This window comes from Dipodomys spectabilis, unplaced genomic scaffold (assembly GCF_019054845.1).
Source record: "Dipodomys spectabilis isolate Male_0828 unplaced genomic scaffold, ASM1905484v1 ptg000163l, whole genome shotgun sequence".
Classification (NCBI taxonomy): Eukaryota; Metazoa; Chordata; class Mammalia; order Rodentia; family Heteromyidae; genus Dipodomys; species Dipodomys spectabilis.
In genome coordinates, this window is record NW_024870840.1 from 7,964,468 (window position 1) to 7,987,031 (window position 22,564).

General features: G+C 36.2%; 1 protein-coding gene across 3 annotated transcripts in view; it reads left to right on the top strand.

The window, feature by feature from the left end:
• Vezt (vezatin, adherens junctions transmembrane protein) overlaps positions 1–22,564 on the top strand; it is a 53,504-nt gene that overhangs the window by 19,927 nt on the left and 11,013 nt on the right. Inside the window, exons 3-8 of one of the 3 annotated variants that reach the window (XM_042693182.1) lie at positions 3,052–3,141; positions 4,986–5,161; positions 6,810–7,085; positions 9,719–9,868; positions 14,579–14,726; positions 19,536–19,867. In XM_042693182.1, coding sequence (XP_042549116.1) covers positions 3,052–3,141; positions 4,986–5,161; positions 6,810–7,085; positions 9,719–9,868; positions 14,579–14,726; positions 19,536–19,867 — 1,172 coding nt within the window. The remainder of the gene's footprint in view (positions 1–3,051; positions 3,142–4,985; positions 5,162–6,809; positions 7,086–9,718; positions 9,869–14,578; positions 14,727–19,535; positions 19,868–22,564) is intronic. The other 2 variants (XM_042693183.1, XM_042693184.1) reach the window with 2 other exon arrangements.

Consider the following 22,564-nt stretch of genomic DNA (forward strand, 5'->3'; position numbering starts at 1 on the left):
TTAGGAAGTTTCTGCTCATGTGGATCATAGTCATCTTTGCTAATCTTTCATATTTACTCTTTTCTTCCTCTTGCCCTTTTCAAGAATAAATGCTCTTGGAAGGGCTTAGAAAGCAAAACATCAAGATGTATCTAACAGGCTATTTATAGACTAAAATGTGGATGTGAGATTACTTGCCAATGTAAAACCAGACAGTGGCTAAAGATGAGTCTCTAGGCAGAGATGGGCACTGGCCTGTAGTTTGGGTAGGGTATAAACTTGGGGTTTGTAAATAGCTAATCTTTGTCATTTATGACAAATATTTTTATTTATAGAAATATTGTTGCTAGTTTATAAATAACCAAACAAGAGCTTAAAATGGCATCTCCTCCCAAATTGAGGAACAATAAAAACCATTGCCAGAGGGTGTTTTTAAAAATTATCATGTGTCTCGAAAGTTCATTTAGTCTTCATTTTGCTCCAAGACATTTGCTCCACGACAACTCTTTAGCTGTGTAAGCTGAATTTCCTAACATGGATTTTTTTTCCCCCTAAATCTGAGGGCAACTATAATTTAGAACAATTTATTGAATTTTTTCAGTTCATTCTCAAGGAATGTATTTTTAGGATGTATTTTTAGACTATTTTTGAATACATTGCTCCCAAAATTCTATTCAAGGAATGAAGAATTCTTCTTTGTGAAACCGTTTTTTTAATAATATGTGATCCTGATAAAGCACTCAGTAGTATTAACTTCCTTCTCTTTCTGCATTCTTTTATGTGGTAAATATTTAGTGAGTAGTCTGTCTGACTGTCCCTATTATAAGTATTCATCCCCTGTTCTTTTTTCTGCTTACTTTTCCTATGATTATCTTACATTTTCCTCTCATTAGGTTTTAGCAGCCTCATCAGCTTTGTTGTCTTCATTGGCTTTGCTGATGCTTACTAGACATTTTCACCTGCAGGTGCCCTAAGAAGCTTAGATTCAGCATTTCCACAACAGGACTTCTTTCCACAGTACCCCAAAGCAAGCATACCAAAAGCACATTCTTTTGACACTCTCTCAGTTACCTTAATGCATTGCTTTTGTCACTACGCGCTTTGTCAAATCTGTTTCTATGTCTCTTAAATCTGACTCAATTCATTACTATTGTTAATATTACCTAGACTGGGTCTTTATTGATGTAGACATGTAATGTACTCCTAATCATGCACAGTCGTTCCCTTCCAGTTCAGCTTCCAGACCATTGCCAGTTAACTTTCTCACATGCTGATTTTTAGCTTTTTATGTCTTTGCAGAAAAAAATTTGGTGGCACCTTATGACCTCTAAAATATTGTATTACAGCATAGAAGACCAAGATTCTTTAAATCTATCTCTAGTTGGAAGAGAATATATCTGTTAAAACCTAACCCTAGCTGGGTGCTAGGCCCTTCACACCTATAATCCTAGTTAATCAGGAGACTGAGATCTGAGCATCATTGTTTGAAGCCAGCCCAGAAAAGAAAGACCATGAGATTCTTACCTCTAATTAACCACCAAAAAAACCAAGATGGAGTTGTGGCTCAAGTGGTAGACCACTAGTCTTGAACACAAAAGCTCAGGGACAGTGCCCAGGGCCTGAGTTTAAGTCCCAGGATTAACAGGAGCATGCACACACACATGCGTATACACACACACACACACACACTCATGACCCTAGTAGGGATAGGCATGTTTATTTACAACCTGCCCCTAGTTGAAAAGGCATGTATCTGTTAGTACAATCAATTTGGTCTTGGGGAACTGATAAGTCACAAAATTTCCCAGGACTTGAAATAGCCAGTGTTGAGTATCTTTGTAATTCCCGTAAGGTTTTCTTTCTTTCTTTTTTTGTCCTAATCTCTGCTATAGTGTATAATAATTCTTGGCCAATGACTCCAAAACAATACAAAAATCTATGTCATACAGCTAAAATATTCAAGTTGTGGAGTTCAGGTCTCTGAGAAGGAATGCTCAAGTTATAAGTAAGAAGTTAATGTTTTTGCCTTTTGTGCCACAGTTTAACCCAGGGCCTCTCACATGCTAAGCATACTCCACCACTAGGTTGCACCCCAGCACTATTTTTTTTCATTAACCACATAAAAATTGAATGCATTTATGGGGTCAGTGGACCTTTTTAACCACATTACTAATCCCTTCTTCCTTTGGCTCATCATTGTCTCAGACTACACTACCATTCCCATGGCATGTGCTCCCCTGGCTTTCTCCTTCGCTCATGTCTTTACTCCTTTGTTAATTCCTGCTCATCTGTTGGGGCTTAGATCAGTGTTAGCTGTACCCAACATTCTTTTCTCCCATACTTTTCTAGACATTTTATTGACATGTAATTATTTTTACTACCTTGTCTTATATAGTAAGTTCTTTTAAATATGGCACTTATGTGTCTACCTTTTTTCCCATGGCCATTTGCAGTTCGTGGTATATAGTAGTTACTCAGTTACTATAAACTGCATATACTAGCATGCTCAGAGAATGGGCTGTTGAGGCAAACTGAATGTTTGGTTGATTTGATAACCAAACTTTTACTTCAATAAGTGACTGTTTTCCTCGAATGTCTTAAGAGTATCTTTCTGCCTTAGTATTCTAGAATAAAAATGTTTTAATATTTGATAACTTGGGATTACCTTATGGTAATCTGAAATAAATACTGTTATCCTTGATATGTCTGTGTCATACACAATACATTTATGGGTACACATACGTATCATAGAATGTAATAGGATATATCAGGATTACTTCTGACTTTTGCTTAAGAACCAGACTTCTAGATCCTATTCCACATGTATTGAATTAGACCAACTTAGGGGCCCACAGATGAATTTCTATTGAAAATCACCAGATGGTTCTGTTATACTAATAAGATTGGGCACTAATGAGACAGAAACATATTGACAAAGTATATAGTCTGAATTTCTTCCCACCCCCTCATAAAAATTGTGATTAATTGCAGGTAAGTTTTTTGAAGATTTTTTTTTTTTTTTGCCTTTTGGGAGTGTTTAATAGTCATGGTGTTTTTTTTAATCTCTTTTAGCAAGGCATACTGGTAAAATTGGCAGGATCCATCAAAAGTTGTATTTTTTTCCCACACTGCAGTAAAGAGGATGCGGTACTTCACAAGTTGGTGAGTGTTGACTTCTTACTAGAAATTCTGAAATAATTACTGAGGACTTTTTAATTTGGACTTATTGTTATTATTCATGACTCTTAGCAAGTTAGAATGGAACATTCTTTTTTGTTTGTGTGCCAGTATTGGAGCTTGAACTCGGGGCCTCAAGGTTTCAACTCAACTTCTCACTGAAATCTGCTACTCTCCACTTGAGAAACAACTCCACTTTTGGCTTTTTGCTGTTTAATTAGAGATAAGAATCTCTGATTTTACAACTACTTAAAGATAATTTTAAAATAGAAAAGAATTTCTGATTTTTCTGTCCAGGCTAGCTCCAAATCTCATCCTCTGATTTCAGCTTCTTGAGTAGCTAGAATTATAAGCATGAACTACCAGTGCTCAGCTAGAATGGCATATTCTTGTGGTTACTGAAACCTTCTTTATTAGACTACAAATTTCCTCCATTGACAAGGAAATATATCAGTTAGTGCAATCATTTCCTTCTGGGCAGACTAATAGGTCATAAAATTTTCCACAGACTTAAAATAGTTAGCATTCAGGGTCTTTGTGATTCCTGTTTGGCTTTCCTCCCCTTTCCTTTACTTCCCTTTGTTTTTGTTTCCCTTCTTCCCCTTTCCCTTTTCTTCCTATTCCCCTTTCTTCTTTCCATCCTTGTCCCTCCCTCCCTCCCTTCTTCCCTCCCTACCTCTCTACCTCCCTTCCTTTTATCCTTCCTTCCTTCCTTCCTTCCTTCCTTCCTTCCTTCCTTCCTTCCTTCCTTCCTTCCTTCCTTCCTTCCTTTCTTCCTTCCTTCTTCCCCTATTCTCTCCTATTCGCTGTTGTACTATATATTTTTTTGACCTATGACTCCGAAAAGACACTTATGTGCCTTCAATGTCAAGTATGGTACCTGGCTTATAGAAGATAATCCTTGGTGGATAGAGGGGAGAGAGAGGCATAAATGAGCTAGTGTATGTGAAAGCATTTTATAAACTATAAAATGATAGTGTAGTTTTACATACCTTACATTTACCATCTTAATGATGTATTTAAAGGTATTTGAGTTGGGTTGGAGCCATGGCTTAGTTGGTGGAGCGCTAGCCAATGAGTGAAAGCAGCAGATAACAAGTTCAAGTTCCAGTCCCAGACCTAAAAAAAAAAAAAAAAAAAAGCCGAATTGCCATTTTTAGAATATTTTGATCCTACTGATGTTGTCTATATTGCATGCCTGAGGCCCTGGGTTCGATTCCTCAGCACCACATAAGCAAAAAGAAAAAAGCCGGAAGTGGTGCTGTGGCTCAAGTGGTAGAGTGCTAGCCTTGAGCTGAAGAGCTGAGGGACAGCACCCAGGCCCAGAGTTCAGGCCCCACGACCGGACCCAAAAAAAAAATATATATATATATATATTCTATATTTGCCATCTTAATGATATCCAATTCATTCTCTCTCTCTCTCTCTCTCTCTCTCTCTCTCTCTCTTTTGGCAGTCCTGGGGTTCAAACTGAGGGTCTGGGCTCTGTCCCTGAGCCTCTCTGCTCAAGGCTAGCGCTCTACCACTTGAGCCACAGCACCACTTCTGGCCTTTTCTGTTTATGTGGTACTGAGGAATTGAACCCAGGACTTCATGCATACTAGGCAAGCACTCTACCACTAAACCACATTCCCAGCCCCTCTATTCCATTCTTTATTTCACATTTACTGTGAAAATAAAACTCCCATTTATCACTCTAAAGGTAAATTGTACTGTTGTTTCTTCTTATAGTCTATACTGAAAATAAACACCTGTAAATGTTATGATAGAAGCTTAGCATTTAGACTATTGTGTAGCTAATACCTCTCTTTGTGTATTTTAATGGCAAGGATACTGGATTCCGACTTGACTCATTGCATGCCATCCTGCAACAGGAAGTCCTGTTACAAGAGGATGTGGAGCTAATTGAGCTACTTGATCCCAGTATCCTGTCTGCAGGGCAACCTCAACAACAGGAAAATGGACACCTTCCAACACTCTGCTCCCTGGCAACCCCTAATATTTGGTACTGTCCAGAAAACATGCTTTGGCTACTTTACATATAGAGTACTTTCAGAGGAAATCTATCATCATGCTCTTTATTGTAATGATATCATAAACATTCCATATAATTAGCATTGTAATAAAGTAGTGAAATGCCAGAGATTAAGTGGGGAAAAAAATTGCCTCTTCAAAGTAAACTCTATTTAAGATGAAACTGGAAAAAATCCAATTTGATTATTTTATACTTCCAACTTAGTAAATTAGCTCTGAATTTTGCAACCCAACAAATGGATAGAAATGTGCCATATGAAATCTCTTACAACACCTATGCACATATGAATATTGGCCATTTCTTCATATTTTATGTCTTAACCACATTATACAGACAACAAGGATAGGTTGGGACATGGAGATAAGCAGTTAGTTATTGCTAGTTGGCTGGGAAGTGAATATAATTGATGATTGAAACTACCCTAATATTAAGAAGGTCCAGTCCAGAGAATCATTGAAGTCCAGGATTAACTCCAGTTAATTACTCTTCCATGGTTTCTTTTTTTTTTTTTTTTTGAGGTCCGGTCGTGGGGCCTGAACTCTGCGCCTGGGCGCTGTCCCTCAGCTCTTCAGCTCAAGGCTAGTGCTCTACCACTTGAGCCACAGTGCCACTTCCGGCTTTTTTTCTTTTTGCTTTTGTGGTGCTGAGGAATCAAACCCAGGGCCTCATGCATACAAGGCAAGCGCTCTACCACTGAGCCACCTTCCCAACCCTTCCGTGCTTTCTTGTTTCCTCTATTCCTAGGGATGTCTGAATGCTATTTGCCTTCATTAGTATTTTCATTATTCTTCCTACTAGTGGATGGTCTCTATTTGGATGAGATGGGAAATGGTTCTGTATGTTTATTTGGTCATACAAGCTTTGAAATCCATTTTGATTTGCTATCCTTCTGACAGGCAACTTTCTTGTGTTGGACTATAACTCCAAGAATTGTTGATGCTGTTTTTCAGATATCCTTGGATACATTGTCTGACATTTCCTTCTTTCTTACATGTCTTACACAATTCCACTGAAATTTTCATTTCTTAAAAGAAGCATTTTCGTCAATTAGAATTGTAATTGATATGAACAACATATCATGTTGTTATTTCAGTTAATTGTTACTTGCAGTACAAATGTGCAATGTTTATCCACATTATGGACTATGGCAAATATGGTGTTTTTCACATTTATAACAATTTTTAAATTAGATGATTTAATTCACAATAACTACTCATCAATTATTAGTTGTTTCTAAGTGAAAAACATTTACTTGATGGAATATGTGTTTGTGCAAATATATGATTTTAGGAATGAGGAAGTCACACTATCTAAAATCATATTTTTACTTTTAAATTTGTAAAATTAGAATTTTAAATCTATAATTTGTTTTTTAGATTAACTCCATCCTTTAAAAAAACATTGTTTCAGATGGTAGCTATCTCTAATATTTAATTGCTGTATATTTTAAAACTATTTCACAATACCTTATTAAATATTTTTGTCATGCTGCACCAGGAAGCTAGTATTTTATCTATTTTAGTAAACCCAAATTAACTATTGGTTTTACTAATCAAAACAGCTAATCTTTCCTCTCTTGTTTGATAACGATCGTTTTCTTGTTTTCTCTTTTTCCTAGGGATGTCTCAGTGCTATTTATCTTCATTAGTTTGCTTATTATGCTTCCCACTTGGTGGATTGTCTCTTCCTGGATGATATGGGGAGTGGTTCTATTTGTTTATTTGGTTATAAGAGCTTTGAAATTATGGAGAACAGCCAAACTGCAAGTGACCCTAAAAAAATATGCTGTTCGTCTAGAAGATATGGCAGCAAATAGCCGTGCGTTTACTAACCTTGTGAGGAAAGCTTTACGTCTCATTCAAGAAACTGAAGTCATTTCCAGAGGCTTTACACTGTGAGTTCATTTTTTATTTTTTGTAAATGCTTCCTCTCTGCCACATAATTTAAGGAAATGATTTATTACCCATTTTCATTTTTGAGTGTTGCATTTTTAAGATAAAAGGAGTCATCCTTTGGCATTTATTACTGCCAACTAAAGGGATAAAGACATAGTTGTAATATATAATATAATCTACTTTGACAAATCAAAGTATTTTGAAAATCATGATTATTTTCTATAAATAAGAAATAGAGATTTCCTGGCACTGAATTTAGCATGCAGTAGGTGCTCAATAAACGTTTATTCCTTTTACCCCCTGTCAAATATCCTTTTCCCAGTTTAAGTGGTCGATATGTCTGCCATGAATTCATTTTGAAAGGTCTCAGTATGTATTAATAATACTCTTTAGGAAACACAATCAAGTGTTATAGCATTGGTATTTTCAGAATATCATGCAAATGATGATGTTTTATATTCCCGCTATATACTCAACCAGTCTAGCTGTGTTTAAACTGCAAATCAACTTTTACTGAAAGGAAAGTTACATTTATAGAACTATGTTCCATAGATTATGCTAGTCACTTCTTCATACATCTAAAGATATATAATTGTATAGAGCAAACAATCAAATCCATTCCTATCTGACTTAAAAGCGTGTTTCCTACTAGCTGTTTCCACTAGGTTGCTGGCTAACTGCTCACAAATGGCAGTTGGACTACAGTGCATTTAATAACCATTGCAGTCTATAGGTGGGGGAAAGTAAGTATGTGGTGGATTTGATCATTGCTTTTAATTAGCTGTAACTGAAAAACTAATGAAAATCAATTTTGAAAACACTGGTAGTCTTTGCATCCCTCATTCTGCTCTGCTCTAGAATAGTACTCCTCTTGACATAAAGGCTGTGTCTGGGAAATTATGAAACAGGGGAGGAGAAGAATCTTCAGTAATCCTCACATTCTGCATTCTGTTTTGTTCTGCACAACAATCCTGAGTGTGTAGATGAGACAAAGATTTCATACCTCAGCTCATTTCAAAATAAAACAATACTCAGTGTTCTCTGATAGTCTGATGTTAGTCTTCCATTAAACTCAGTCCATTTGTTCTTAATTTGTGTATTAAGGTTTGAACTCAGGGCTTTGTGCTTGACAAACAAGTAGCCTAAAACTTGTGCTGTGCCCCCAGCCCTAAGTTCACTTCTTGTTGGGAAAGAAAATCAAATTTTCTAATTCAGAAAGTTAAAAAGCATCCTTAAAGTGAATAATCTCTCATTTTTATTCTTGACTCATACAGCATTTAATTGAGAGCCATATATCCAATTAATGCTTAGGCATGTATAGAGGAGCCTATGACTTTTGTCATTTCCAACTTTTACCTGGATATACAGAATTGACATGAAAAGGTAAAGTAGGCCAGGTGCCTATTCTCAGTTATGATAGCAGATAGGCAAATAAAATATTGGAAGAGATAATGTTTCATTTGTCTCCATTTATCAGGACAATGGATTGGAGAAATTATAAGGAATAATAAATTCAGAATCATAATATTTAGAAATATTTTCAGTTTATAAAATATAGTAGATTAGTAGAAGCAGCAGGGCCATGTATTGTCATGAGTGCTGTTTTGTTTTTTAATCTCAATTTGTTGTCTAGCCAATAACCCTTTTTTGTCTTTAATCCCTTATTCTAAAATAATGCCGGTTAGTCATCATGCCTGTTTTAATTTGGTTTACCATTTTTTAAGTTTTGAATTAGTTGTCTTTTTTTAGAGATTGATGATTATAGTATAGGAAATTTATAAAAGCTGATATTTGGTTTTGCTATTAGGAAAAGTTACTGATTAGGTTTAAAAAAAAAAAAACTACTATCCAGTAACTGTAATATTTAATCCTGCCTTTTTTCCGTTGTAATACAACGCATTGTAACAATTACATACCATTTATCTTAAGGAAAGTGCCATGAACTATGCTCCTCTTAAAGAGCTTTGAGAGTAGCTATCCTACCACACAGTAACCCTTACTTTGCCTTTCTACTTGCATTCCCCTGTTCGCCACTGGTCCTGTTATCTTTCTGCGTTCTCCTACTTCATTTTGAGTAGGTAAGTGCCAGTGGCTGCAGGTGGGTAAGTAATGTTGCCCTACTTTTGTGAATGTACAGAATATATTTCTATACAGTGTTTGGTTGTTCTGTACAAGTGACCAAATATATGATTAATAAACATATTTAATATATATTAAGCATGTGAAAGTATTGATAAGCCCTTCTTACATCCTAATGCATATAAGTTTTGAAAACTGAACGTAGTAAAGTAGCCCCACTTTAGTGTAAGCAGGCAGCATATCTTTTTCCAGAAAAGATACAAATTCTTATGTAAATATTCCTACATTTCTGTTCTATCTGAACTAAAATTCATTGTTGATCCAAATCAGAGAAAACCTTTTTGTCATTTTGATTTTTATTTGTCTTTTTTTTTCTATCGACTATACATGTATCAAGGAAATGGCTATTTGTGACACTTGATTTGCAATACTTATAATCATTTTCTAGTAAAAAGTATGAGAAAGGTTTTTTTCTAAGTGTAATAGAATTGTGGATTTAGAAAACAAAAACTTTAGGACACCTGCATAGTTGTATCACATTTTACTTTTCAAGTTTGCTTGACAGGGTCAGTGCTGCTTGCTCATTTAATAAAGCTGGACAGCATCCCAGTCAGCATCTCATCGGTCTTCGGAAAGCTGTCTACAGAACTGTAAGAGCCAACTTCCAAGCAGCAAGGCTAGCTACCCTATATATGCTGAAAAAATATCCTTTTCTGTCTGTGCATGAGAATAAGAAGTACTTCTAAAGTCCTAAATACAAATTAGAGTTGCATCCTATAAAAGTTAACTAGAGATTGAGATTGCCTATTTGGAAGCTAATTCCATCATCACTTCTATTTTAAAACTGGAAATGAGTTCCAAGAGGAAAGATAATAACAGACAGGAAGAAAGTTTTACTCTTATGTGGCTCATTTTTTTAAACAAGGATAAACTGTAAAGTCCTTCCCTCTACTAGTCCAAAGAATAAAGTAATAAGAGCCTGCTTTGGTAGGTCTAAATTTTTAAAAATGAGTAAACATGGCAAATTTGTCATGATACAATAGTAAGTTGGTGACAGGAAATCGTTCCCCTTTTAGAAACAGACTCCAAAGCCAGGTTGCCTGAGTTTATATTTTGTCTATGTAAGTTACTGCCTAGATAACCTTAAGCAAGTTTCTTAAGTTCTTTGTCTTCATCCTTAAAGAGCAATGGTATCATAATTTTCTTCATTATATTTTTGCTAAGGTCAGGTGAGTTGTTGCATACAAACTTACTCATACAGGACCTAGTATATAGGAAGCACTCAAAGACTGCTTTACAGTAAGTCTGCACTTACATTTAGTTAGCCAGAGAGTAAAGGTGAATTAGATCCTTGTTTTACTAATCATTCATAGTTACCTTAAATTATGAGTTATACTCAGCAGCTTCAATATGCTGCATTCTACAACACTGATAATTAAAATGCTTAAAGTGCACAGAATGCTTTGTATTCTCTCATTATATTTTTACACAAACCTTCCTAGCCAGATTTTCTTATCTCTGAGAAAACAAAAATAAACGTTAACTAACTTGCTTAGTAGCACACATACTATTTTAAAATGTATAGACTATGAATTATGATTTATAAATATACATACATCTTCTGTGCAAGTTCTTTTGAAAATATGACTAACATTTTCACCAAGAACTTGCCCATTAATTTACCCTATTGCTTAAATGCCTGAATGAGATAGAGTAAAAAACATTTGTACCACTTTTAAAGACATTTGAGTCTGGTCTGTAGATAAGCCGGTATTCATAAGGCAGTACAAATGCTCAGGATGCCTTCCTCCATAGTTGGACATGTCCTTGGCTCATAGAATCAGGGAAGAGTTTTAGAGAGGTGAGCTCTAAGTTGCTGATATGAAGTTGAACCTCAAAAGAGAATTAGGAGTTGATCATGAGAAACGATACTGCATTCCAAGTAGAGAAAAGTATATGGAAAAAAAATAGAGGTTTGACAGTGGCATGTAAACTACAAGTTAGTCATCCAGTGAGTTTTTATTGAGACAAGTTCAATGCTAAGCACTATGCTAGTCACTAGCTGTGCCAAGGTCAATAATAATAGATATCATTCCAGCCTTGAGGGAATTTATAATTTACTGGAGGGGAAGGAAATGAGGAGCAGGTTCCCATGCCACTCACCATTCTAAATACTAAACACTTGTAGAGAACAAGATAAGATTCTTCTCAGGGACTTTACCTTCTGGTGGATGAGATGAAATCAATTTTTTTAAATGAACAGTTAGGAGTGAGTAGCTCAATAGTAGAGCACTTATCTATCATGCTCAGACCTTGATAATAATAAGCTCAGATCCTGAGTTTAATATTGCAAGAAAAGAAAAAAAAATGTTTAAGAAAAGTTTTAAGATTTTTTAGGTACACTAATGACTGTCAAGGAAAATATGCCCAAGGTATAGGACAGAGAGTGTTGTTGGTGCTGCATCTGTTGGAATGAGAGGGAAGACCTCTCTGAGGAGCTGACATTGAAACAGATTTGAACTGTGAGAAAGATCTAGGTGAAGAATGTTCATTTAGATGGGCCAGTAAGTATGCAGATCTTGTGGTAGGAATATATGTAGCCTGACTGAAGTATAGAAAAAAAGATAATCTTAATTAGAGTGGGTAGGTTGAGGGTTGAAATACGAAATGAGATTGAGATGTAGACCAGGGCTCGATAATACTCTTCTATACAATAAACTTTTACAAATTGAGTGAAAAAGGAGCCACCAACCATTTCTTTGAAAAGATCCCTAAGATACCTAAACTTTTATATGACTGATCAACAGAAATATACAAGATCAATAATGAGAACACAGCTAAAACCATTAATGTGAAAGACATTAAAGTAATTACAAGAAGATTGTGTATGTGATGTGACATTGTGGTAGCAACTTTTTAAATGTAGGAGACAATTGTTCATTTCTTACAAAAAAATGCAAATCTCTAAAACTGACATAAGAATTTGAAAATGTGAAGAGACTGGATGTGTGATTTTAAAATATTCAATTTTAGTCAGGCACTGGTGTTCCTGTCTGTAATCCTAACTACTTATGATGCTGCGATCTGAGGATCACGGTTTGAAGGCAGCCTGGACAGAAAAGTTCCTGTGAGACATCCCTCAAAAACCAGAAGTGGAACTGTGACTGAAAGTGGTAGAGCACTAGCCTTGAGCAACGAAGTTCACAGATAGTGCCCAGACCCTGAGTTCAAGCGCCGTGACCAACAACAACAAAATCTTTTTTTCAGAAGAGAACAGTAAAGGTTCTTGACACTCTACCATGACTCTCTCCAAGTTATATTAAGTATAAACCAAAACAACCAGCAAGGTGCCTGGAGCAATATATGTAGTAGATTGCCATTACATAAAAAGGACTGTGACTAGATCCATAGAGATAAATATGTTGTACAAGTGTGTGTCAGTGTGTGTATATTGATTATCATATGCTTCCAGGTACATATATCTATGTGGATTTGCTTTTTCATATATACATAGAGTATCTTGAAGGATGCAGAACCTCTGATAATTGGGATTGCTTTTGGCTTTGAATAGGGGAATTAGGTAACTAGGACTAGGGTAGAAGCCGTTTTCACTTTATCCTTCATGAATTTTGAATCCTGAGTGTATGACCAATTCAAAAACTAACTAAAAAATTAACTGTAAGATGCAGATATTTTTACGGTAAAGTTAAAAAAAATTTCATTCCATAGAGAAGGCAAAAAAGCTCCCCTACATTATTTTATTTGTGAAAGTAGTATATCATAATCTAAATATGATTTATTATAAGGACTAAAAATTATAGAATAACCTCACAGTTATAAAATCTTTAATGGAATATTTATAAATTTAATCTAGCAATGAATCAAAGGGTTTGACCAAATAGTCAAAAGCTAAAAGTTTAAGGATGGTTCCATCTCAAGAATAAATATAATTGTTTTGTTTCATTTCTTCACATTTTGTTTTTAATAAAAGTCAATTGAAAAAAATCCATATAACATTTACTATCCGTAAGAGTTTGTTTTTTTTTTGGTGGGAGGGGTCCAGTCGTGGGCCTGAACTGGGGGCCTGGGCGCTGTCCCTCAGCTCTTCAGCTCAAGGCTAGCACTCTACCATTTGAGCCACAGCGACACTTCCGGCTTATTTTTTTCTGCTTATGTGGTGCTGAGGAATCGAACCCAGGCCTCATGCATGCAAGGCAAGCGCTCTACCACTGAGCCACCTTCCCAGCCCCAGTAAGAGTTTTATTTTGAAATTTTCAGCACTTAGTAAATTTTTAACACTAAAATTTTTTTTGAAATTGTTTTGATACTGGCCAATTTAGTAAATTATTTACTGTAGTAGTGGCAAATGGGAAATTTTTAATTTTTTGTTTTCTCAGTTGTGGGGCTTGAACTCTGAGCCTGAGCGCTGTCCCTGAGCTTTTCAGCTCAAGGCAAGTACTCTACCACTTGAGCCACAGCGCCACTTCCAGTTTTCTGGTGGTTAATTGGAGATAAGAGTCTCACAGACTTTCCTGTCCCGGCTGGCTTTGAACCGTGATCCTCAGATCTCAGCCTCCTTAGTAGCTAGAATTAAGTGTTCCTCAGTTTTTAATTTCACACACAAAAAATAAAGTATTGGCATATATTAGTGATACAAGGGAGTTTCATTGTGATAATTCCAAATGTGCAAGCAGTGTACTTTCAACAAGTTCACACCCTCTATTATAGTTCCTTAACACCTCTTCCTTCTCCCCCCTCATCCTTAAACAATATTAGGTAGATTCTGTTATGTTAATCTCCTTTACCCCATACTACCTCCTGCCTCCCACTGATCTTCCCCCTCATCGTCTCTACTTTTCATTGATGTCCTATTCTTATTATTTTAGGTTTAGGTTCTACTTATTAAACATAGTTCTTTACAAAAAGAATTGAAGGACAAAAATAATTTTAAGGAAATAAGAACACTGTGTGTCAAACATCCTGCATCAGGCTAGTACTACATATGTCAGTAGTCTTTAATGTTCAGCTAGTTTGTGATGCCCTGCACTGTAGGGGCTGTGGGAGCAAAGAGAAGTGTTACTGTAGCATAGTGGTGACCTGAGCCACTATACAGTGAAGTACAAAATACAGCTTCAAAAGGTAGGTGTGAAAAATAACTTAGTTGGCATGTTAACACCTTTGAGGAGGTGAACTTTTCATTATGTAGACATAAAAATTTTATTCACAAGTAGCCTATGAGATGATATAGGCTGAGAATTATTAGTGCATTCGATCTCAAGATTAATTTCAGTTTAAAAACTGATACACTTCTCCAGTGAAAAGTTCAAAATAAAAATTAGTAAATGTAATTTGAGATAGTTTGTACCTTTTGTGCCTTAATGAAAAGATGTTGATTGCCTTAACCTAATTTAACCTACCCCCTGAACTCTGAGAGTGACAATGTTACCAACTACATCTGTGTGGTGCCTTTTAAGGAGCTGGGCCTTGGACTTAGTGAAGAGCAGATTTCAGAAGAGGAAGCACATAACCTTACAGATGGCTTCAGCCTACCTGCATTGAAGGTAACCCATTTGTAGAAAGGAAGGCCTAAGTAAAAAACAGCACCTGGATTGTACCTGTGCTTTCTGAAAATAAATGGTGCACCTGCTCCCTTTCACTGTTTTCATAAATGCCTTCGTGATGTTTGTTTCACTGTCTTTAAAGGATAAGAGAATCATGTAGATTAAATGGAGAGGTCTTTGTGTTTTGATACCAAACTCTTACATTCTTAATACAAGATGTCTTAAGGCTGAAGGTATGGCTCACTAGGTAGAGCACTTGCCTAGCAAGCAAAAGGCCTTGAGTTCAAGGGCCAGTACCGTTAAAAAAAGAAAAAAAGAAATGCCTTCAATTAGAGTATGAGAAAAGTAAATTTTAAAAATTTTTACTGATTGATGGTATTAGGGTTTGACTTCAGAGCCTTGTGCTTACTAAACAGTCATGTCCCCATTCCAAATAAGTGAATTACTTTAATAGGAAGCCAGTGTTTCAACAAACACGGATAAAGCCTTTAAAATCTACTTGTTCCTTTGGAACATTCCCAAATTCTTTATATTTTATATATATATATATATATATATATATATATATATATATATATAAAGAGATGTACCTATAATAAAAATCCCCATAATAGGATACAATTAACTATAAAAAATAAATTTCAAATGCTGGACTACCATAAATATGATTAGTAAAAATATTACAATGTTTTATAGCAAAAACTTGAATTCTAGGGCTTGAATTCAGGGCCTGGGCACTGTCCCTGAGCTTCTTTTGCTCAAGGCTAGCGCTCTGCCACTGAGCCACAGTGCCACTTTCGGCTGTTTTCTGTCTATGTGGTGCTGAGGAATTGAACCTAAGGTTTCCTGCATGCTAGGCAAGCATTCTACCACTAAGCCACATTCCCAGCCCTTGAATTCTTTTTATATAAAAGATATTCTTTACCTTTGAATGTACGGTGTCTAAAATTTATAGGGCTAAGGGTTTGGCTTACTCTGGTAGGTTACTTTGCTAGCATTCAAGAGGACCTGAATTATATCTCAGCCCTGGGGGATTACGGGTAGTGAAGACTAAAAAATAAATAAATAAAACTTAATAGAAAATAGATGTTGTACATGATTGGAGAAATATATTTTTATTTTGAAAATAATAAATTAACTATTTTGCCAAGGGTGTTGGAAATTGTTAATATTCATTAATCCAATGAAGATCTGGAGAATTCCTGCACTAGTGAATCCATCACTAAAGTCGTTCGCCTTAGCAATGGATTTATCTTTACCAACAATTTTACCCTTACAGATTTATCTCAGGAAATAATCAGACACGCACCTAAAGTGTATTTATGACATTACTATAGTATCAAATATTGGAAACAAATTATATATTCAGTAATGTAGATTTGGTAGAGATTTGTGGTACTTATAATTAAGGAACTGCTTTGGTGTCACTAGAAAAATACTGAAGAAAAATAATACTATGGGTCTGGCACTGGTGGCTCATGCCTATAATCCCAGATACTCCGGAGGCTTAGATCTGAGGCGTGTGGTTCAAAACCAGTCTGGGCAGGAAAGTCTGTGAGACTCCAATCTCTAGTTAACCATCAGAAAACCAGAAGTGGCACTGTGTCTCAAAGTGGTAGAGTGCCAGCTATGAGCAGAAAATCTCAGGGATGTACCCAGGCCCTGAGTTTAAGACCCATGACCAAAATAATAATAATAATATAATACCATGGGGAAATCTAAATTAAAGTAAGTTGTAAAAGTCATGTGCACACCTGTAATCCCAGCAGCTGGAAGTTGACAGGGGGATTGTAAGTTTAAGACTAGCGTGGGCTATATCATAAAACCATGTCTCAAAAAACTGACAAATATGTATGCAGTAAAAGTACATGAGCATTTTTATAGGCCAGCACAAAGGTATTAAATTCCTTTTTAAATATTTAGAAAACTTTAGGGTTTTTAAATATTTAAATTCCTTTTCAAATATTTAGAAAACTTTGGCGGTCCTTTTTTCTTTCTTAGCCTTTAAAACTTCCCTAGATAACCATGAAAATCAGTGGAAGTGGAATTGACAGCATTGATCAAAATCCATTTTGGTTTTCTAACTGTATCAACTTGTATATGCTACAGCTTTTCTAATATGTATCTGTTCTCTGATTCTGGAGCTGGATGTGTAATTTAGTTATTTCTATTGCTAATACTACCCAATCTAGCAGGAAAAAAAAACTAATTCTCTTGGGGTATTTTTACTCCCTTTCCTTGAAATTTGCCTTGTCTTGTTTATAACCCTTATTTTACCCCTACTTCGTAAATGGCACCACCCAACTTAGGCTAAAAACCTGAGTACCATCCTTCTTTATCCCTCATTTTATCGCCTTTTATTATCATCAGTCAGAAAGCCTATTTTAAACTCATCTACTTTTATCTGTATCTCTCCTGACATTCCCATCTTAGCCACCATGTCTATCCTGTTCTCTCTCTTTTTTAAATTTTATTTTCTAAGAAAAGGGCCCACTATATTGCCCAGGTTGATCTTGAACTAGAGATCTTCCTGCCTGATCCCCAAGTAGCTAGGACTACATGTGTACATTACCATGCCTGGTTACCGTTATATCTTAGGTAAGCCATTGCAACAGTTTTCTTCCTGTTTTCTTCAATTTCCTAAAGTTACTTGTTGAAGAATGCAGTTTGACATATAAAGAGCTTTTTACATGATTTGTTCTTTGAATAAGTAATTCCACTAGTGAAGCCTTATTATTACCAAGTTGCTGATTAGCTTTATGCATGCAGTCGTATAAAATGGAATACTGCTTGAATGCTCAGCAAAAGATAAATGGCTCATGAATCATAATAGAGCCAAATGTGAACCATTATGCAGGAGCTCTGACTTTTTTACAAAAATTTTATCAAAGCATATAGGAACATCTATCTTCAGAAAAATAGTCAGAATATATCATATATAGATGGTGTAACTATAACTGTTTTTTTAAAACAAACTAAACATGTTAATCCTGGAATGGTGGGACTTTGGACAGCAATTCAATATCATGACTATTTTACCCTATATTGAAAAGTTGGGGGTTTTTTTCCCCACAAAACTATCTGAGCAACTCTCTTAGTGAATAAGGTTGAAGTAGAGGTAAATTTATATTTCAGCCCTGACTGAAACCATTTGGCCTGGAATAAACCACTTAAATTTGCCTATAAAAGAGGAATAACCATATTTGTTTTGTAAGATGTTAAGTTAGAAAACCTACAAAACCTAAAACAGGACTTGTCATAAAATGGATACTTTAAAAAGGCAATTGCTGTTATTCTTTGAAGACTGAGAGAAGCAATTACAGAATTTCATTTCCTTTTAAAAATGATCTGTTTACTAATCAAGATATCTTACTTTCTTACATTTTTGGTATGTTTTTCAAGCTTGTTAAATCCTGAGTTGTGTGGGCAGCAAAGCAAAATGAGAAAGTGAATCTGGAAAACCAGACTTCCCAGATTTTACCAAAGTTCACTTGGCTCCTGCCCCATAACTCTTCCCTCGTGAGAGTCCATGAACCAGTTCTTTCAAGTAACATTTTAGAGATCTTCTGGGAATTCCCTTCCCTTCTATTCCTTCCTTCCTCTCCCCTTCCCCCTATGTATACATCTGTTCACACACACACACACACACACACACACACACACACACACACACACTTCTTGTTCTTTTCTGAAGCACTTGTCTCTATAACCCATCAACCAAGAAACATTCTTTTAATCATTATTATCTGTCTTCCTCCTATACGCACTTGAATGAAGCTTCATCCAAGCAGAGATTCTTGTTCTTTTATTTTATTCACAGATATATTATCAGCACCCAGTATAGTGCCTGTCCTATCATAGATGTTCAAGAAGTATTTTCTAAACAAATAAATAAAACAATAAAGAAAATCACTATAGTCACAAACTTTGATTAGATAAGAAGACTTACAAGTAAGCTGACTTATTTTCAAGAATTTTCAAAAATATTGTATCTTTAGCAGTTTAGAAGTCTAACCTTGCTCACTTAAAATATTAACGATAAAACAGCTTTATGTGAAGTTAATCCATTACTTGTATAACTTTAAAATTCATTCAATAAAACCATCGTAATAATGCCCATTCTTATAGTTGCGAATAATTGAGATCTAAGTTCTCCAAAATAGTTCTATCCTGTTTTTGTTGTCTGCTACCTGTTTTCATATTAAAGCAGCTCCTCCTGTCCTTATCTTAAGATAGGACTATATTCAGGGAATCCTTTGCTGTCTGGATTCAGGCTGTATTTCTCAAAAACATGTGTTCTAGCATTCCTGGGCTGTGGACACTCTTGGACTGATTTTTGTGTTAATTACTTAGCTAGTTCCTAGACCAAAATAATAGTCTTATTTTTGAACCAAAAACTCTCAACCAATCAGTTACTTAATTCTTTGGACTTACATATGCCCACACATTAATCTCACAGTTTTTCCTTTCTATATGAATTTCACTCAAGAAGGAAGTTGCTAATAAGTATTTTATTCCATAAACACTTCCCATTTAGCATAGTAGAGGCTAAATTATATATAGGTGTTACCTGCTCAACTGGGGCCGTAAGTTCCTACATGCCATGCCTACATAATGTGGTATAACCTTCTTACTCAATTAGAATTAGGTCAGCTATATTCTTTTGGATAAGGTGTAACATCCAAACTAGAAGTTAAGATGTTTCTTTATTGCTTAATAAAGAAGTCTGTAGCTTGTTTTGATTGTTGGCTAAAATCTTTTATTATTCCTCCCCCACTTCTTACCCCTCTATGTTGATTTGTTTTTTAGGTTTTGTTCCAACTCTGGATGGCACAGAGTTCAGAGTTCTTCAGACGATTAGCCCTGCTACTTTCTCCAACCAATTCACCACTGGGGCCCTTGCTTACTCCAGCACATTTGCCTCATCGTATTTTATCTGATGTGACTCAAGGTCTACCTCATGCTCATTCTGCCTGTTTGGAAGAGCTTAAGCGCAGCTATGAATTCTATCGGTACTTTGAAACTCAGCACCAATCAGCTCCCCAGCGTTTATCCAAAACTCAGCAGAAGTCAAGAGAACTGAATAATGTTCACACAGCAGTGCGCAGCTTACAGCTCCATCTGAAAGCCTTACTGAATGAGTAAGTTTAGAAGCTATATAAGGGAATGGTCCAATGATTCACAAGCTTCTTGGTACCATTGTTGACAGCTAGGTCCTAGCTAGAAAGAATAAACAAAGTTGAGGCATGCAGCCTGAATGGTGGGTGATAGCCATGGATCTAGCAGATGAACCATGATTTGTAAGAACTCTAATTTTGGAGAACATTTATAGTTTTTACATTTCCTGATTTCAACAGAAAACCTAGAAAGTCAAGACAGAAGCAGATGTTCATTGTCTCTGAAGCTCAAATGGAGACATTATGAAATAGAACGCTCTTAAGGTAGGACTTAAAACTGGAACAAGCAGTCTTGAGAGAAGTACTTGCCAGTCCTAAAGCAGTACAGAAGGTATCGTCATATGCACCAGACGAGTAAAAAGTTTTCTGTTTTTGCAACAGATTTGGAAAGTTTTCTCTAATACAGGGCAAGTTTTTGGAGGCTTAGTTGAACTGTAAAAGCTAGGGTACACAGTTTGCATTTCTTGATCTTCTACTTTATATTTTTAGTACTGAGCCATAGTTTCCACATTTTTATCTCATTTCAGTGTATCTTTACCAATTGAAAATATAGTATTTTCATTTATTTTTATTGAGCTAGAAGGGAGAGGAAGCTCAAGTTGTAGAGCACTTGGCACAGCCCTGAGTTTAATCCCCCCCAAAAATAAAGAAAAGAAAATGGAGTCGAAATATAAAATACCTAACACAATCATTCTGATGCAGCTTTTTTTTTTTTAAGTTAGTCAAAGTTAGATCAATTGGATGCTTGGGTTCTTATCGTGTTGGGAAGCAAGAGGGTCTTAGGAATTTACTGAGTTGACAAGATTATAGTTAATTTACTTGTCCCAGAAGACCAGACAAGAAGAAGAACAAAGGGCAGCAGTTAATGTTGTAAGATACATTTCTGACATATCAGTAAAATAGAAAGTGAGTTGTAAGAAGAATGAAGATAAGATGTGCAAGGATAAAAATTTAAGGTCAAAAAAATTTAAGGTCAAAAGAATATTTTGAGCTGGACACCAGTGGCTCACGCCTGTAATCCTAGCTACACAGGAGGCTGAGATCTGAGGATCACAGTTCAAAGCCAGCCTGGACAGGAAAGTCCATGAGACTCTTAGCTCCAATAAAAAACCACTAGAAAAACCAAAAGTGGTGCTGTGGCTCAAGTGTTAGAGCACTAGCCTTGAGCTGAAGAGCTGAGGGACAAGGCCCAGGCCCAGAGTTCAAGCCCTATTACCAAAAAAAAAAAGAATATTTTGAGAAGAAAGATGTTTCCTATAACTTCACGGGCCTAGGATAAGTATGGTAGGATAGGCTCAAATAAAGGTTACAGCCTGGGGAAAATGAAGAGACCCTGAGATGAAGGTGTTGCAGTGATTCATATCTGCTGTTCTGTAACTTGTGCCATAGCTCCACTTCCTCGGTCTGCTGATGTAATGTAACAGATGGATGTTAACCCACCTTTTAGCGAGGAATATGGGAGATAAGGCCATTTTTGTTTAAATAGATGGCAAAAATTAGATTATCATCAGGGAAAAAGGAAATTTCAATAGAGAAGTTGCATTTGTCAAAACCAGAGTTTCTGGCAATAGAATCAGAAATATACCAGACGTATTGATTGCATTACAGTAAAGGAAAATGGCTTAGGGAAAAAAGTGAGATATCCTCCATGGACATGAATACAAATAAAAAGAGCTTTGTACCTCAGACAGGAATTGTGAGTTACGTGAAGAAGTGTCTTGTTTTAAAATAATAGTCTAGCTGGGCACTGGTGGCTCATACCTGTAATCCTAGCTACTCAAGAGGCTGAGATCTGAGGATTGCTGTTCAAAGCTATCCCAGGCAGGAAAGTCTGTGAGACTCGAGACTCCAATAAATTACAAAAGAAAAGCCAAAAAGTGGAGCTGTGACTCAAGTGGTAGAGTGCAAGCCTTGAGCAAAAGAAGCTAAAAGTCTGCACCCAAGTCCTGAGTTCCTACCCTAGGACCAGCAAAAAAAAAGTAGTCTATATATGCTACTATACATTGACTTTCCAAATACTTTAATCAAAAAGTATACCAGGCCGGGCGCTGGTGGCTCACGCCTGTAATCCTAGCTACTCAGGAGGCTGAGATCTGAGGATCGTGGTTCAAAGCCAGCCTGGGCAGGAGAGACCGTGAGACTCCTATCTCCAATAAACCACCAGAAAACCGGAAGTGGCACTGTAGCTCAAGTGGTAGAGCGCTCACCTTGAGCTGAAGAGCTGAGGGACAGCGCCCAGGCCCAGAGTTCAAGCCCCACGACCTTCAAAAAAAAAAAAGTATACCAGTCACAAATTATCATATGATTTTCTCAATATTGCTTCTATACACTACTTTAGAGATAAGGTCTTCCTGTATAGCTTAAGTGGGCCTTGAATTCACTAGCGAATCTTGGCCTTGAACTTAAGAGCTTCCTGCCTCAGCCTTCAGAGTGCTGGTATTGTAGGTGTTTATTACCATACTTAGTTCATACATACCACTTTGAAACATGTTATTTTTTTAATGCCTTTTTGTGTGTATGGTATGTATGTACAGTAGGAAAGAGCTCTAGCATTTGAGCTATACCTCCTAAAAAATGGTTTTATATCTTATACTTTGAAACCTTTTTGAGTCTCTTCTTTTGCTCAGTTGCTGTTCCCACTTGGTGCCTCTGCAGGATCCT